Raw genomic sequence first — 16,745 nt, 5'->3', positions numbered from 1 at the left:
AAAGAAAACTAGGGGTACTAACTTCCAATAAGGTTACGACTTTTAGAGTAAAGACAACCAGTTGGCAAATCAAAGTCCATGTAGCCAGGCTTAGAGCCCTACTAGTCAGCAAAATATAAAGGACAAATTATACCACAATTATTGACGATTTAACAAACACATTAGTTTTGTAAAATTAGAGGCAACACTAGGTAAATAAATATGGGGTGGGATGAATTTCCAAGGTTTAAGTTGAATAATCAAAGCCAAAGTATAGTTGGCAAATTATAAAGTGGGCCTATTAAAGTGGCAGAACACTATACGCTCTACCAGTCAGCAAAGTGATGTACAAGTACTGCCCCATTTCAGATCTGAAAAGAATAGAACACAAGACTTTAAAAAATGGTAACTCTGCAGTTGGCAAATTCATGAAGACAAGTCTACAACTTGTAGACTTGTCTACAAGTTTGCAGTTGGCAAAAAACACAAAAATGTTCTAAGTTATTTTTACTAAATTCTGTCGCCGAAATTTTTTTTTTTAATTTATGGTGTCAGAATGTGCTTGGGGTGGGGATGGGTGGGAGTGGGGGCAGGTTGGGGTTGCATCATTCCTGGTGCTCGCATTGTCTGACTAATGAGATATATAATCTTGTTGTATTTTAAGTCCATAAAGATTATTCACCAAATTATCTCCTCGCACTTCAAGTTATTATTGTTTTATGTAGTGACATATGCTTTTTTCATGACTATATACTTAAAGTGATTGCCCCCTTTTAAGGCCTTAATAAAACATTTCCAGTCTGTGCTTACGTTCGCATTGGTGTGGACCGATATAGATACCGGGCTGGTGTTAAATCAACACCGGCGTTTTTGCAGTGCACGAATTCCTAAAGACAGTCCTTAAAATGTCACTTTTTCTGAGCTAATTATAACAAATTTTCAGCTCGCGCTTCGCGCTCGCATCACTTAATTAGTGAAATAGTAAATTCCTACAAACAAGCCATAGAATGCCCCTCTTCAGGTCTGAATTTCAAAAATTGTCAGCTCGCGCTTCTCGCCCGCAATATTTCATTAGTGAAATACGTATCATGTTCATGATTACAATGACCACAAAAAGTGCTTCATGTACCAGTGTAATTCTAACAAAATCAGCAAGCGCTTGGCGCTCGCATTAGATGACTATGATGAGATACGTACGTACGCACTTCATAAATTCCAAAAGGTAGTCCTTAAAATGTTTCTTTTTAGGGTTAAGTTATGCAAAAAATTTCAGCTCGCACTTCGCGCTCGCATTGTTTGTTTTGTGAGACAGGTACGTATCATGATTACAAAACTTTGCTTATAATGTCCCTTTTTAGGACTGAATATCGAACATTTTCAGCTCGCGCTTCGCGCTCGCATTATTTGATCACCAAGATACATATCCGTTTATTGGCACAGTCCTTAAAATGTCTCTATTAGGTCAGTATACCTGGCAATTGAGTGGCTTCGCGTGCCCACTTAATGACTCAAAATTTTTGCTGGTGCCCCCCCCCCCAAATGCCGTGACCCACGGTACGCCACTGTTAGCAGTAGCACTCTTGATATTTTAGTTGAGACATCTTGCACAGAAGGTCAATTAAAAATTAACAAATCTTTGATTTTGATATTATTAATTCATATAGGGTATATCATCATACTGCAAGTTTGCAACTACGGCACACTAGCCTTTCTATCTTGATCCAAAATGTTTATTTTTACAGTGCAAATATCTTTGTATATCTTTGTATAATTTACCATAAAGTATTCACAAAATGCCACTAATTCAAATCTAAAAATTCAAAATCTTTTAGCATGTGATTATAGTAGGGGGGCACATCCCCCATCAGACTCCCCCTGTGCTCACGTTGGCGCTGTCACGCCAAATTTAGTTGGCAAATTTAGCTGATACACCCCCCCCCCCAACAAAATGCTTCTGGCTACGGCCCTGATCATGGTACAGCCCCACCTCCCACACCTCGCGCAAATCGTACTCTAAACACGTAGTGTCGACTCTTTGGGCAAAAAGTACACCCTTTAAAAAACATTTTAGTCTTAATTTTTTCATACCCTCGCAATTAAAGTTGACCCTAAACACGTAGCATTCCTAGCGAAATAGATACCATTTCTTTTCATTATTTTAGTGTTTTGACACCCTTATTACCGTTACGTACGTAACGTGCCCTATCTTGAAAAGGACATACTTTTTACGTGTTTTTTGGTTGCGCGTGGTATTCACTCGCCGGGCGGGGGCCCCCCGGCCCCCCGCCCGGATGAAAATTAACCAATTAACAGGCTTCTGTACAAATAATGAAGTGGCTTTCACGGTGATGAGGACGACAAGCCTCCGAAAGTAGGCTCTAGAAATGATCATGAAAAAAAAATAACAAAGAAGGGAAATTAATTCCAGTGCCTAAAATACTCGCTTACTCGCGACTCTTTTGAATTTCGCCCCGTACATTCTGCTCCTCAAGTGTTTTGAGTCAGGAATTGGAATTATCCCCAAGAATGTATTTGTGCCTGTATGGATCATGACCATAGGCGGCGGAAGCGGGGAGGACGGGAGGACCTGTTCCCCCTAAATTTGAGGTGGGGGCGGTCCCCCCTAAATTTTTGTTGATAACCTTTTTTTTTTTTGCTTGTCAAGTTTTTTACCTGTGCCCATTCCAAAATGGACACATTATTTGATCACCAAGATACATATCCATTTAATGGCACAGTCCTTAAAATGTCTCTATTAGGTCAGTATACCTGGCAATTGAGTGGCTTCGCGTGCCCACTTAATGACTCAAAATTTTTGCTGGTGCCCCCCCCCCCAAATGCCGTGACCCACGGTACGCCACTGTTAGCAGTAGCACTCTTGATATTTTAGTTGAGACATCTTGCACAGAAGGTCAATTAAAAATTAACAAATCTTTGATTTTGATATTATTAATTCATATAGGGTATATCATCATACTGCAAGTTTGCAACTACGGCACACTAGCCTTTCTATCTTGATCCAAAATGTTTATTTTTACAGTGCAAATATCTTTGTATATCTTTGTATAATTTACCATAAAGTATTCACAAAATGCCACTAATTCAAATCTAAAAATTCAAAATCTTTTAGCATGTGATTATTGTAGGGGGGGGGGCACATCCCCCATCAGACTCCCCCTGTGCTCACGTTGGCGCTGTCACGCCAAATTTAGTTGGCAAATTTAGCTGATACACCCCCCCCCCCCAACAAAATGCTTCTGGCTACGGCCCTGATCATGGTACAGCCCCACCTCCCACACCTCGCGCAAATCGTACTCTAAACACGTAGTGTCGACTCTTTGGGCAAAAAGTACACCCTTTAAAAAACATTTTAGTCTTAATTTTTTCATACCCTCGCAATTAAAGTTGACCCTAAACACGTAGCATTCCTAGCGAAATAGATACCATTTCTTTTCATTATTTTAGTGTTTTGACACCCTTATTACCGTTACGTACGTAACGTGCCCTATCTTGAAAAGGACATACTTTTTACGTGTTTTTTGGTTGCGCGTGGTATTCACTCGCCGGGCGGGGGCCCCCCGGCCCCCCGCCCGGAAGAAAATTAACCAATTAACAGGCTTCTGTACAAATAATGAAGTGGCTTTCACGGTGATGAGGACGACAAGCCTCCGAAAGTAGGCCCTAGAAATGATCATGAAAAAAAATAACAAAGAAGGGAAATTAATTCCAGTGCCTAAAATACTCGCTTACTCGCGACTCTTTTGAATTTCGCCCCGTACATTCTGCTCCTCAAGTGTTTTGAGTCAGGAATTGGAATTATCCCCAAGAATGTATTTGTGCCTGTATGGATCATGACCATAGGCGGCGGAAGCGGGGAGGACGGGAGGACCTGTTCCCCCTAAATTTGAGGTGGGGGCGGTCCCCCTAAATTTTTGTTGATAACCTTTTTTTTTTTTTGCTTGTCAAGTTTTTTACCTGTGTCCATTCCAAAATTTCAGATGGACCCCCCCCCCTAATTTTTTTGGCTTCCGCCGCCAATGATCATGACGCCGGGATTGCATGATGCACCGTGCATCCATGGATGCGTCCATATACATGTAGGTCATGGATGCATCCTTGCATCGCTCCGCTCATGCACCACTAGCACTGTGCGTGCACTCTCGTCGCAGTTGCATCATCTTTTTGGTTCCTTGATTATTCGCCCTCATATTCTTCGTCGTTACAAATCTCGTTTGTTATTGATATCGGTCTTTTTTCTAATCGAATTTATAAAACGTGGGTCACGATGGCTAGATAAGAGGGCACATCTTTACTAAACAAAGTTTTGTTTACATTTGAAATAGATGAAATCACTTGAATTAGTCCAACCTTCAACTTGAATTTTTAGCATAATATTGTAGAACCATAAACGCGTTATTAGTATATATCGCTGATTTTTTTTTTTAACCGCACGTGTACGTAGAATAGATCTTCCACAGCACTAATACTCTTGCATAATTGTGGACTGTACTTTAACGGATGATGATGATGATGATATCTCTATGACAGGGGTGTGAGAGTTCAGATTTTTATCTGATTTCAGATTTTTTTAATTTTGATTTTCAGCTTAATTTCAGCTTATTTTTGGCCTTCCTCTGTACAAAAAGTATGGGAGCTCTGTCTATTTCAGACTTTTTCAACACTCTTCAGCTTTTTTCGGATCTTTTTATTTGTGACCACTCACACCCCTGCTATGTGTAGAACCCATTAGTTTTTAGATACAGTATCAGGCGCGCGCGAGAAGGTACAGGACGATTTGTCTGGAAACTTCTAACAAATTACACCGGCTGTTTGACTTCGAGGCCGTTAAGTGGGATCGTTGACATGGCAGATTTAGCAGAAAAAACGAGTGAACTTACAATGGGTAAGTGTCAGACTGTATTTGTATTTCAGGTTTCTATTTCTATCCATCCCTTAGTACGCTCATGCTTGGAGGAATACGGATATTTGAAAAATTTGCAGATGAGAAGTTATGCGCCTCGCCCAATTGTATTGTAGTCCCGTATGTTAAGTTTTATGTGTGGTTTGAATCTGATGAAGTTTGATGAAGTCGGGAAGGCGAGGCCGAGGGGAGGGGAACAGCTGGCAGCCGTCTGTTTCGAGGAGTTTTTTAACATTTTTATTTCTTTTTAATTCTCCTCGTACACAGACGCCATTAGGGGGTTTGAATTGCAAAATTTTCATGAGTTTGAATTGCAAAATTTTCCTTTAAAATAATAAAAAAAGGAACTGGCAGTGGCAGTACAGTAGAGACTAGAGGCGCACGGCCAATATGGGCAGATGGGAGACTCTCCAATAGGGGAGACAATCTCCCACATTGGAGACTTGCTTTGCAAAAGGACAAAAGAAACAACACCAACAAAAGCATGATTTTTTCCACGTAAAATTTTGTCTCACTGAGGTCAGAAGCCCATTTGTTTTGTGTGTGATTGACAACAAAATTCCTTATCAAAACAAAAGTAGACGGTGAAAAGGGGTAATTTTTCATGAGGAATCTGCTTATCACATTTTTATTTGCCGCCAAGGTAATCCTTTTGCAGCAAATGTAAACAAAGGAAATTGGTCTTCAAAACTGGAGACTGTCTCTGAAATTGGATACCCAAATTCTTTACAAAAGTCTCTGATATTGCACTCATGGGATCAATGCATCTCGCGTGCGAAGGATTCATATGCACATGGTGCACGCGAATTTTTCACACCCTTTTTACTAAAATAACTATGCCATTCCTTTTAAAATAATGTTTCTAATTGTGCTATGACACTTACCGAACCATATGGATCGTTTCTTGTCTTCTCTTTGGTGTGTTTTTAAGAAAAAAAATGCATTTTCTCGTGATCTTCACGTAGATACCGCAGGGTCATTGTGGTTGTAAACTTTTGCTTAAAGAGGGCGCGCGATATTATTCTCAAGATGTTTGTTTACGGTTCTGCAGCTTGTACTGCTAGCTGCATTTTAGACGCTCAGCATTATTTTCCTCTTTCTGTTTTTTTTTTGCTGTCAAGCGGTATTTTCTATTGTAGCGCCATCAGCGATGATGAAATGTAAAGAGTCGCCTTGAAATGAAGAAAAATTATGTCACATTAATTCGTTAGTTTGTTTCCTATTTTTTTTCACTTTTTTCTTCTTCCTCATCTATGATCAAAGGTGAATACCTTTTTTTGATATCTGTTCTAAAAGCTGGACATTTTAAATATTTTGTTCAAGTAAATAAATCAACAGGATAGTAATCAAAATGCGATAGAGCTGCCCGAGCTGAAAATTCTGATACAAGGACTTGAAAATAAAACATTCTGAGCACTTTTTATAACCATGATGAGGAGACCTATATATATAAATGCTTGATTTATTTACGCCTATATATATATATATATATATATATATATATATATATTTATATATATATATATGTATATGAAATAAGCTAACACGAAAAAAATACGATTTGGGGACTGTTAAATAAGAATTCATGAGTGGGATAGGTAACTATCTATTCTATTCTTGTTCGTTTTCTATTATTATTTGTGTGTTGTGTTTATTTTTCTTGAAGCACCAAAAGGTGGACATGTCCGCTAAGATATATTAACGAAGTCACCATTATTATCACAAGCTAACGGATCAATTAAAATGCGAGCGTGAAACGTGAGCTTCTTTTTTTCTTAATTCAGTCTTAACGATACTTTTTCATCATATTTTAAAGGTGAATCTCATGATTCAAAATGATAAATGCTTGTCGCACGGGCAGAAATAGCGGGACCAATAGTTATTTTCAATATTCCGAACTGCATTCTGGACGTTGTATAAGCGCCTTTGTATAACAATTAAAAGGGTAGGTCTATTTACCTTACAAATTATGCGAGCGCTGAACTTTTGGACATTTAAACCTCAACAAATGGACATTTTTAAAATATGAACAACATCATAAATGTCACTTACAAAAATGATGCCAGCGCGAAGCTCGCGCTTAGAGTTTTTGATATTGATGACAAGACTGTATCTAAATGAAAAATAATGCGAGGGCATTTGCGCTTAAGATTTAAATTTGGGATTTGAAAAGTCCGACAGATTACCTATACTTTTAAAAGAGGAATGACCTCCAGAATTCAAGCGCGAAGCGCCAGTAGATTTATGTTGAAGTTTAGACCTAGAACAGGGACGTTGAACCTTTATAATCATGAAAAAGATGGTATTTTTATAAATAAAACATGGGAGTCTAATTTTGTTTTAGTGTTAATATTCAGATCTTCAAACTTGACATTTTCCTATCCCCTTCATTATCCCCTCTCCTTCTCCCTTTCCCCATTTTCGTTCTCCCTTCTTTTCTTCTCTCCCTTTCCCTTCCCTTTTTCGCTTTTCCTTTCCCTTCTTTTCTTTCCTTTCTCCCTCCCCTACTCTTTTCTCGCTCTTTCCATTTTTCTTTCCCTCTCCCTTCCCCTCTTCCTTTCTTTTGTTTTCTTTCTATTTTATGGTCTCCTTTTCCCTCTCTCTCCTCTACCTTTCCCTCTCCCCTGATCTGTCTTTTATTGTCTCTCCTTTCCTTTCCCGCCCCCTCCATTCCCTTTCTCGCTTTTTCCTTTCCCTTCTTTTCTTTCCTTTCTCCCTCCCCTATATACTCTTTTCTCGCTCTTTCCATTTTTCTTTCCCTCTCCCTTCCCCTCTTCCTTTATTCCTTTGTTTTCTTTCTATTTTATGGTCTCCTTTTCCCTCTCTCTCCTCTACCTTTCCCCCTCCCTTTTCCTTTCCCTTTCCCTCTCCTTTTTTGTGCAAACATTAACACGAACATCTTGCTTCCTACACACACACACAAACGCCCGCAATCTAACACACGTAATGCGAAACAATCGGGACATTATCATTTTGTTCATACATATATATGTATATTTTCTCAATGAACATTTTCATCTATTTAAAGCTTTGAAAATTATCAAACAATGATTCCATAGGCGAAATCTCAATGATCATTAGAAAGGTACTTTACCCATTTTCATTTTATGTCATTGCGATTATTCCATACTAAGGCAACATATTTTGGATATAAAAATACGTGAAGGATATGTTCCTCTTCTGTTTTATACTTTAACAGAAAACATTTTGTTCAACCAAATTATGATTTGTATTTCCAAGTTCCATGTAATATTTTCATTGGAAAATCTCTTAAAGGTCAAGTGCACCCCAGAAAAAATTGTTTGAATAAATAGAGAACTATGTTGATTTTTGGTACAATTTCCTATTATGCGCCGACGACTTGAATCGAGAATGTTCGATAGGAAAATTTCGCATTTCGATTGTTGTTTGCGTAATTTCCACCGCAGTACGAAGGATGACTAAGGACGGACCGAGCGAAGTATCCTGGTTGAGATTTGGAGGTAAGCGATAAAAACACTTTAATAAATAATTTATAATTGCTTTTTCAAATAAACTTGATCATACGATCAAGATTAACATAGTGGACAAATATTGAAAGGTTTGGCGTAGTTTAGTCCCTCACATTCGTGTGATGAATGAAAACGTCAAAATGCACTATGAAATCACATGTGTTGTGCGAGGTTAGTATACTAACCTCGCATGTTGTGTGAGTGCTGATATTGGAGATAATCTCCCACAATGGAGAGTTGGAGACAGTCTCCAATATTGGCCGTGTGCCTCTACTGACTGGACCAAAAATAAAGATCATTGGCATTGATTAGACTCTATTCCATTTTGGGCTAAAATGCATCAAAACAGGAAAAATAAACTTAAAATGACAAAAAACAGTGACTTACTTCGGCTGTTGAGCAACTCCCACTTCCCTGGGTGTGTCTGGACAAATTCCATGAATAATGCCAAAGCAAAATATTGTGTCATTGTTTGCAAATATTGAATATTGATGCTTTATTTATTCCAAAAACAATACACATTTGGCAGCCAATGGCTGAAAAAAAAAATGGTTAGACCAGTGCATACGTGCATATAAACACCAATTTTTTTTATGTCATATATTACTTGATCTAGATGATAAGCCTGCAGTGATGTATATATCTGAGAAGGAAGGAAATGATGAATCAGGAGATGGAACAGAACAAAAACCCTACCAGACTTTACTACGTGTAAGTGTTAGGAAAATCACTTAAAAAAAAAGATTTTGCTGATGATGATGGTGATGAAGTTTTAATGATGATGGTCAATGACCATGGAAAAAATACTTTAATTTAGCAAGTAAGTTGCACCTGTAATGGCAAATTGGATGAGGAGTTATGTTATTTTTTATTCTTGGAATAGAAACATTGAACATGTTTTGGGTAATATGACATCATCTGCTCACTCATTAAGCTTGGTCCATACTCAAATCCTGCCTTAATTATGTTTGCTCTATAGCTGTGACCTTAGCAACTGCTGTCATTTTTGTCACTACCTAATATTTGCTATATTCTGAAATACTTCCTGAATATATATTCTACACGTATAGCATGGTGCCTTTCGTGTGAAAGTAAAAAGCAGTCAAGCTATTAAGACAAAGTAGATGAGACTTTAGGCCATAGCTTGAAATTGGATGACGTTAGAATAGAAGCAACTACTCCTTTACTAAAGCTATTTCATTCTTTCATATATTTTTGTTATATTTATAGGCAATGATGAGAGCAGGAGGGGAGCCTTTCCCCAAATTCATGGGAGATTCAAAGAAGGAAGGAGAGGTAAAAACAAAAATTGATTTTAAAGTTCATTACCAAAAGTTGAAATCTTGACATGACAGAGTCTCTTGTCATATATATTCTTTTAAAAATATAATGCAATTTATTGCAATATAAAGAGTAACTTCATGATTTTTTTACAGAGTAGATGAGTTGTCAGTGTTATATTCAAGACTGTACATTTGGACTTGACGCATAAACCAACATTTATTAAATATATCTGTGCTCTTTTGTTTGATATAAAAGGATTTTTTTTCATTCTTCTGTGACACAGATTGATTGTATGCCAGCTGCTTCTAGGAAAAATCCACCTCCAGGATGCAAAAATAATTTCCATATTTGTATTTTTATTAGTATTTTAATTTGTCAAAATATCAGTATTTTGGGGGGTTGATTTTTAGTTAATCAGTTATGAATTTCTTTATGTTTTTACTTGTTTTATTTTATTCATAGTCTTTGGTAGGGGTTGGTATTCCTTAAAAGACATTCTGAAGATGTTTGCCTATCTTGTTGTGTTTACAGAGATGGGAAGAGGTTTCACAGGCTCAGAGGAAGAAGATTGCCAAGCTTTATGCCAAAGAGCAGAGGAAAACAGCTGATCGTGAAAAGAGAGAAGTATGAATACATTGTAGTAGTTCATTTTCAACAGCTATGTTCACACTGATAAGAAAGCACCATCAGATGATATGCAGTGTGTGTCACAAAGAAAAAGAATTGCCCTGAAATGTGTAGCAAGTTAATGGTTACTGGATCTGTGAGGATGGCAGCATATTGTGTGAACTTTGTGAGTCATCTCACCAACCTTATTAATCCATGTTTTCTTGCAGTACTTTACAGTAAAATCTGCTTTGATCATAACCACTTTTGAACAAGAACCATATATGTTCCCCTCTTGTTTAATGGGCTTTCTATGTAGACCTGTGCATATTATGTTAAATGTAAAAAGGCAGCCTTTCTACAAGACCTCCTTTTTCTCTATTGAGTTGTATGTGAAGTCAGGTATTACTATTTGCTTGTACGGCCCAATGTTTGTCTCCTTTGAGTGGTCTTTATAGGCAGTTCCATTTATATTCCAATGTATTTGCTTATTGTTACAGGCAGAGGATGCTGAGAAGAGGCAGAAGAATTTGGAGGAGGCCAAGAAAATTACCATTGAGGAAGACCCAGGCTTGCCAGCTGCTAAATTGGTATGAGCATTAATTTGAAATGAGATTAGTTGTACATGTAGATATTATGTGATGCTTTGTGAAAGCAGTTCTTGTTTCAAAGACTAGTGGTGGTATTCTGAGAAGTGTTATTATGTCCTTGGATTAAGAATGTTCCTGGCAAGTATGCACAAATTAAATGTGAATGCAGATATTCTTTACATATTGTATTCTATAGCAAGTTTATATAATGTATCAGGAAAAGTCAGTAAAATGGTTGCAATTTTAGTGTCGAACAAGGGATAGAGAATAGCCTCACAATTAAAAGAAAATTGTTTTTGATGAAACAATAAGAAAAATAATTATCTAACATATTTCAATGTAATGTCTTGCATAAGAAGTATATGAGCATGTTTAAATATTTACCTAAGTGGATTGAATACTATTATCCTCATACACCAGGGAAAATATTTATTCATTAGAATTTATTTACTCAATAAACAACTAACAATGAGTAGTTGTATCATATTATAGCTCAGTATTATGCATCTTCGGTTTTCTTATTTTCTGTGTAATAAGCATTGTAGTGTGATCACCTAGTTCCTGCATGTTAGCTATCAGGTGTTAGCTATCAGGTGTAAGCTTAAAAATGCATTTATTCTTATAAGTCTGGATAAGTTTACCTTCTAGACATTGGCTGAATAATTTCACATATAAAAGTACATTTTAATGCCATATGACATAATATGTCAGATTTCTGTAGATTTGATTTATGAAGAAGTAAGTGTATCAATACAAGAGCAAATCACTTCTTTAACTATTATTATTTGTTTTCTTAGATCAAGATAAAGAATGGAGAAGCCAATAGAGGAGTGCGTGTGAAGATCAATGGATGGGTACACAGACTCAGAAGACAAGGTAGGTGAATCTTGACTTGGTTTATTTGTCAAAAGTAAAGATCATTATTTCCAAAATTTCTAAATACATTCATGTTCAGCAACCTACTCTCTATCATGTACATCATTCACATTTCCTTTTCATAATTTACATCTTTTTTTATACCCAAGTAATTCTATGATTAGTGATTTCAGTTGAATAGTGTAAAATTAAATAAAACATAACATAGTTGTAGAAATATTCATCTGAAAAAGAATTTGATTACAGGAGTAACTCTCTTGTCATTTAAGTTCCAATCATTTGATGAAGGAAGGAATGTAAATATTCCCTCTTGAGAAAGAGTATTGATCAACCTTAAAATAATTTTTTATCTAACTAATCTATGAAATATTTAATATGACTAATCCAATTTTTTTTTTATCTAACTAATCTGTTAAATATTTAGTATGACTTATCCAATTGTTTTATATGTTATTCTGTTTCATTGTTATTGTGATTTTTATACTGGTATTACTTGTTTATATTTCAGGTCGAGCTCTTATGTTCATTGTTCTTAGGGATGGTACTGGATTCCTTCAATCTGTTCTCAATGATAAATTGGTGAGAATAAAATTAGATATAAGGCTTGGCAATTGATTCAAATCAGTCACAGTTAGTTAGGAAAGGCCATAATCCGGTTGACTTTCCATTTGTAACAAAAAGGAGCGAGCAGATTTGTATGGTTGTTAATGTATGACACCGTGATCAGACATACACATTCTAGCTGATGGGTTTATGGCATCACTTGATTTCCTTAATTAAAGGAGAATGAAACTTTTGGAGCAAGTTAGCTTTTGTGAAAGCAGAAAAATCAAAGAATAAGATCAACAAAAGTTTGAGTAAAATAGAAATAGCAATAGAAGAGTTATGAGCATTTGAATGTCGAGATCACTAATGCTATGGAGATCCTCCCATTGGCAATGCGACCAAGATTTATGATGTCACAGATGAACAACTCTCCCCTTTTGGACACTGAAAATATACCCCAAAACATCTCTTTTTGCTCATTCTAATATGACAAAAGATTCATCAATGATATAATGTTGTGAAACCTCTGTACTTGTCCTCTCATAAAGAGAACACCTCACCTTGTGATAGACTCTATAAAAGTGAGAATATAAGTGAAATAAGTACTAAAGTAATGAGGGAGTTGTATGTGTGTGACATCACAGATCTTGGTCGCATTGCCAATGGGAGGATCTACATGGCATTAGTGATCTCAATATTCAAATGCTCATAACTTTCTTATTATTCATTCAATCTTCCTCAAACTTTCAACAATATGTTTCTTTGATTTTTCGCTTTGATATGGGTTCAGCTGATTTCAAGGGTTTCATTCTCCTTTAAGGTAGACTTGTTTCAGTAACACACCGTATTAGAAGAGGTGCATAAGTAATCCATTAACTAAATAGGACAGAAATAAGCAGAGCGTGCATCATAGAAAGGATGGGAGAGTATAGCTTAAAAATGTGTTCTTTCTCTGCAAAAGAAGTTAAAAGGTGAATTTAGTTAATGTTTATTATGATGATGATGATGGTGATAAAGATGATGATGATGATGATGATAATGATAAAGATGATGATGATTATGATGATAATGATTATGGTGGTGATGATGATGATGATGAGTTAATAATGGTGATGATGTTGTAAAGTTTACTTCTTTCCCATGGGTCACTCATTATGTTGATGATTAGTTGTCACTTCTGTAAATTTGTTCTTTTTAATTGATTTCTCTCTACCTTCACAGTGCCAGACTTATGATGCCTTGATCCTGTCAACAGAAAGTACAGTGACATTGTATGGTGTCCTCAAGGAAGTCCCTGAAGGAAAATCAGTAAGTCTCATTGATCTGAAATCAGTCTACTGCTCTGTTGATATCCTGACAATAGCGAACATGATGGTGATGATGATTGTTATTATTGTGCTGATGATGATGAGGAATATTGGCAGTGGAGATGGTGATGATGTTGATGATGACTGTGAAAATGTTGATGACTATGAAAATGATGATGATGGTGATGATAATGATGGTGATGGTGATGATGATCATGATAATGATGATGATGACTATGAAAATGTTGGTGATGACTATGAAAATGATGATGATGAAGATGTTCATGATCATGATGATGAAGGTGATGATTATGATGATGATTTAATATGATGGAAATATGACGATGATGAAGAAGATAATGATGACTAGGAAAAAAAGATGTTGATGATTATAGTGCTCCTGTTCCTGCCCTCTGAACATGATTTAGCTGACATTGATGATGAAGATGGCACTGACAAATTTGAGGCCGGCCTCAAGGCTCTATTTTGCCAGCCTTATCCTCGTCCTCGGCCAAAGTCACCTGTACAGAGTCTAAGGGTGAAGGTTCCACCTGTACAGAGTTTAAAGGGGAATCCAACCCAAATAAAAACTTGTTTTTATAAGGAAAAGAAAAATCAGACAAGTTGATAGGTAAAAGTTTGAACAATATTGGACAAACAACAAGAAAGTTATGAATTTTAAAAAGTTGTAAATATTGGTAATCACTATACCCATGGAGACTTCAAATTGGCCGCATATGGGATGTCATAGTGATGTAAGGCAAGGACTACTCTTTCATGTACTCCAATACATATTATGGCTAAAATGTCATTTTTCCCAAAATTTTTATTTCAAATTATATTTTTCTTTCATGAGGACATAAAACAATATACTACCTGGGTTATATTAAGATTACTGCCCCAGGGGAATGGGTACTTAGGAGAAAACCACAAATCCCTGATAATAAAGTACATGGCCTATGGGAAAGTTGTCCTTGCCCCTTGTCATAATTTACTTACCCAGTTGCCAATTTGAAATCTACATAGTATTAGTGATCTCAATTTTGAAGCAGCTATAACTTTCTTATTGCTTGTCTGATTTCTTTCAAACTTTCACTATTCTGTTTAATTTATTTTTCTCCTTCCCAACACAACATTTTATGGCCAAGGCTGGATTCCCCTTTAAGGGAGAAGGTTTTCTCCAGCGGCCTCGTGACTTGGAACTACCAACCTCATATACATCCATGGAAGAAAGTTTTTTATTTTCCCACTATTTTTCTCCCCTGTCTAGGCACCTGGTGGTCATGAGCTTCATGTAGACTACTGGTCTCTTATTCACGCAGCCCCTGCAGGTGGTGTGGATAATGTAGTCAATGAGGTTAGTGACATTTATATGATTGATACATATTAAATATCTGTTTGCATAATATGTCGCATTTTTAAATTACTACATGAAGACCATTGATTTATCACTTGTTAAGTGTCATGATATGACAATTCTAGAAGTTAAGATAATATTAAGAAAATATATAATATTATTATTAATAAAGTTAAGATAATATTTTTATAATCTATCAATGGAGTAAATGTAAATTTTGACTGTGCACTGTTGACTGACTGAGAGAATCTATCTAGTTCCCCCCCTATTTTTGTGTGTGTGTGTCTTCCCTTTATAAATATACATTCAAGCCTGTTGACAATGTGGAAGTGAAGATTCTGGATATTGATGGTGTAAATAATTCCTTTTTCGGATACGGTACACCAATACATTCTTATGACCATATACGGTGCGATTATATTTTCTTACTGAGCTCAGTGAATATGTATGAGACCTCTGTATATACATTTGCCAATTGATATTCTCTTCATATACCATCGCAACAAGATTGTTGTTCTGCACCCTCCCTGTGGAAGCCTCTATTTTTTTCAATTATTCAAATAATAACTTTTAGGCTATTTTTCTTTTTCTTCAGGAATCTCATATTGATGTACAGTTAGATCAGAGGCATATGATGATGAGAGGAGAAACGGTAAGGCGCACTCTTAACACAAGGGGGGTGGGATCAAGATAACATGATTTAAAAAATTAAAAAAATCAAGTAACGGCTATACAGGTATATGGTAGTGTTACATGACCTATATCTGGAAACCCTTCCTTACTTCTTCCTTTTTCTTCTTTTCTCCTTACCTCCTTTTTTACTACATGAAGAAGGCAGGGGGCAGTTTATCCCCTGCTGCCCCTGAAGCACAGCCCCATTGAATGTGATACACACTTCCACAATCCATAGCATGTTCAAGTTATCTTGAGCATTAGGCTCAATGGGTTAATCTATAACTCGCTTCACCATACCTAGTAACAACCTTTGTGTAACCTAGCAACAGTCATGAACCAGGCAATCGTCTTTGTCTCAAAGGTATGCATGACATGTGCAATGATCTCGCAAACAGAAAATTGTCTGACCTAGCAACAGTCATGAATCATGCATTTTCATTGAGGTTTAGTGTCCCACCATTATTAGACAAATTCCTGAGGGTGATGCACATATTTATCATTCTGCATTTGCTGAGAGTACTTTTACTAGTGAGACCCTTATGAATTGAAGAATACTAACCATTGAAAATTAAAAAAACCTGGGGGAGCTTGATTACAGATTAACCATGGTAGGCCTAACATTTGAATACCTTTGGTGAACTGGTCATTATGAATTCAAGTCTTCTTATGTAATGAATTCCTAATTTGTATCCATGAATGCTTGATAAAAGATTATTACCTCCTCTTTGCCTATTGGATGGTAGCACTAGAGTCTTTTGTCAAAACATCATGTTTATGCATGAGATTTGGGAAGTTAAACCATTACGTGGCGGTTTCTTCACTAACCATCAATAAGTATGTTTATCATTTGCTGGGGTATATAAGACAGGCTTTGCTTGCAAATCAGATGGAGGCAGTGAGCAAGCAAGGTCAGTGTACAGTGACACATATAACAGAACATGTGACTAGTCATGTGATGATGATGTCATTACATGATGATGTAACAACATCAACATAACAATAAACATGCACAACACAAGACTCTACAACATACCATAACCCCCAACTAAAGTATATGCTGTACGCTGGCCTTGTTTATTATCTATTTATGTCAGCCTTTTTTCGGCTGGCATG

General features: G+C 36.5%; 1 protein-coding gene across 1 annotated transcript in view; it reads left to right on the top strand.

Annotated features, from left to right (window-relative positions):
* Positions 1 to 4,197: 4,197 nt before the first annotated feature.
* The window catches only part of LOC129262154 (asparagine--tRNA ligase, cytoplasmic-like), a 27,121-nt gene continuing 14,573 nt past the window's right edge, over positions 4,198 to 16,745 (top strand). Inside the window, exons 1-10 of the mRNA XM_054900208.2 lie at positions 4,198 to 4,882; positions 9,008 to 9,102; positions 9,622 to 9,687; positions 10,207 to 10,299; positions 10,782 to 10,871; positions 11,669 to 11,747; positions 12,256 to 12,326; positions 13,515 to 13,601; positions 14,871 to 14,957; positions 15,553 to 15,609. Coding sequence (XP_054756183.2) covers positions 4,843 to 4,882; positions 9,008 to 9,102; positions 9,622 to 9,687; positions 10,207 to 10,299; positions 10,782 to 10,871; positions 11,669 to 11,747; positions 12,256 to 12,326; positions 13,515 to 13,601; positions 14,871 to 14,957; positions 15,553 to 15,609 — 765 coding nt within the window. The 5' untranslated portion in view covers positions 4,198 to 4,842. The remainder of the gene's footprint in view (positions 4,883 to 9,007; positions 9,103 to 9,621; positions 9,688 to 10,206; positions 10,300 to 10,781; positions 10,872 to 11,668; positions 11,748 to 12,255; positions 12,327 to 13,514; positions 13,602 to 14,870; positions 14,958 to 15,552; positions 15,610 to 16,745) is intronic.

The sequence above is a fragment of the Lytechinus pictus genome, chromosome 5, assembly GCF_037042905.1.
Source record: "Lytechinus pictus isolate F3 Inbred chromosome 5, Lp3.0, whole genome shotgun sequence".
In the NCBI taxonomy this organism is placed as follows: Eukaryota; Metazoa; Echinodermata; class Echinoidea; order Temnopleuroida; family Toxopneustidae; genus Lytechinus; species Lytechinus pictus.
This window is presented reverse-complemented; position numbering and strand designations above follow the sequence as displayed.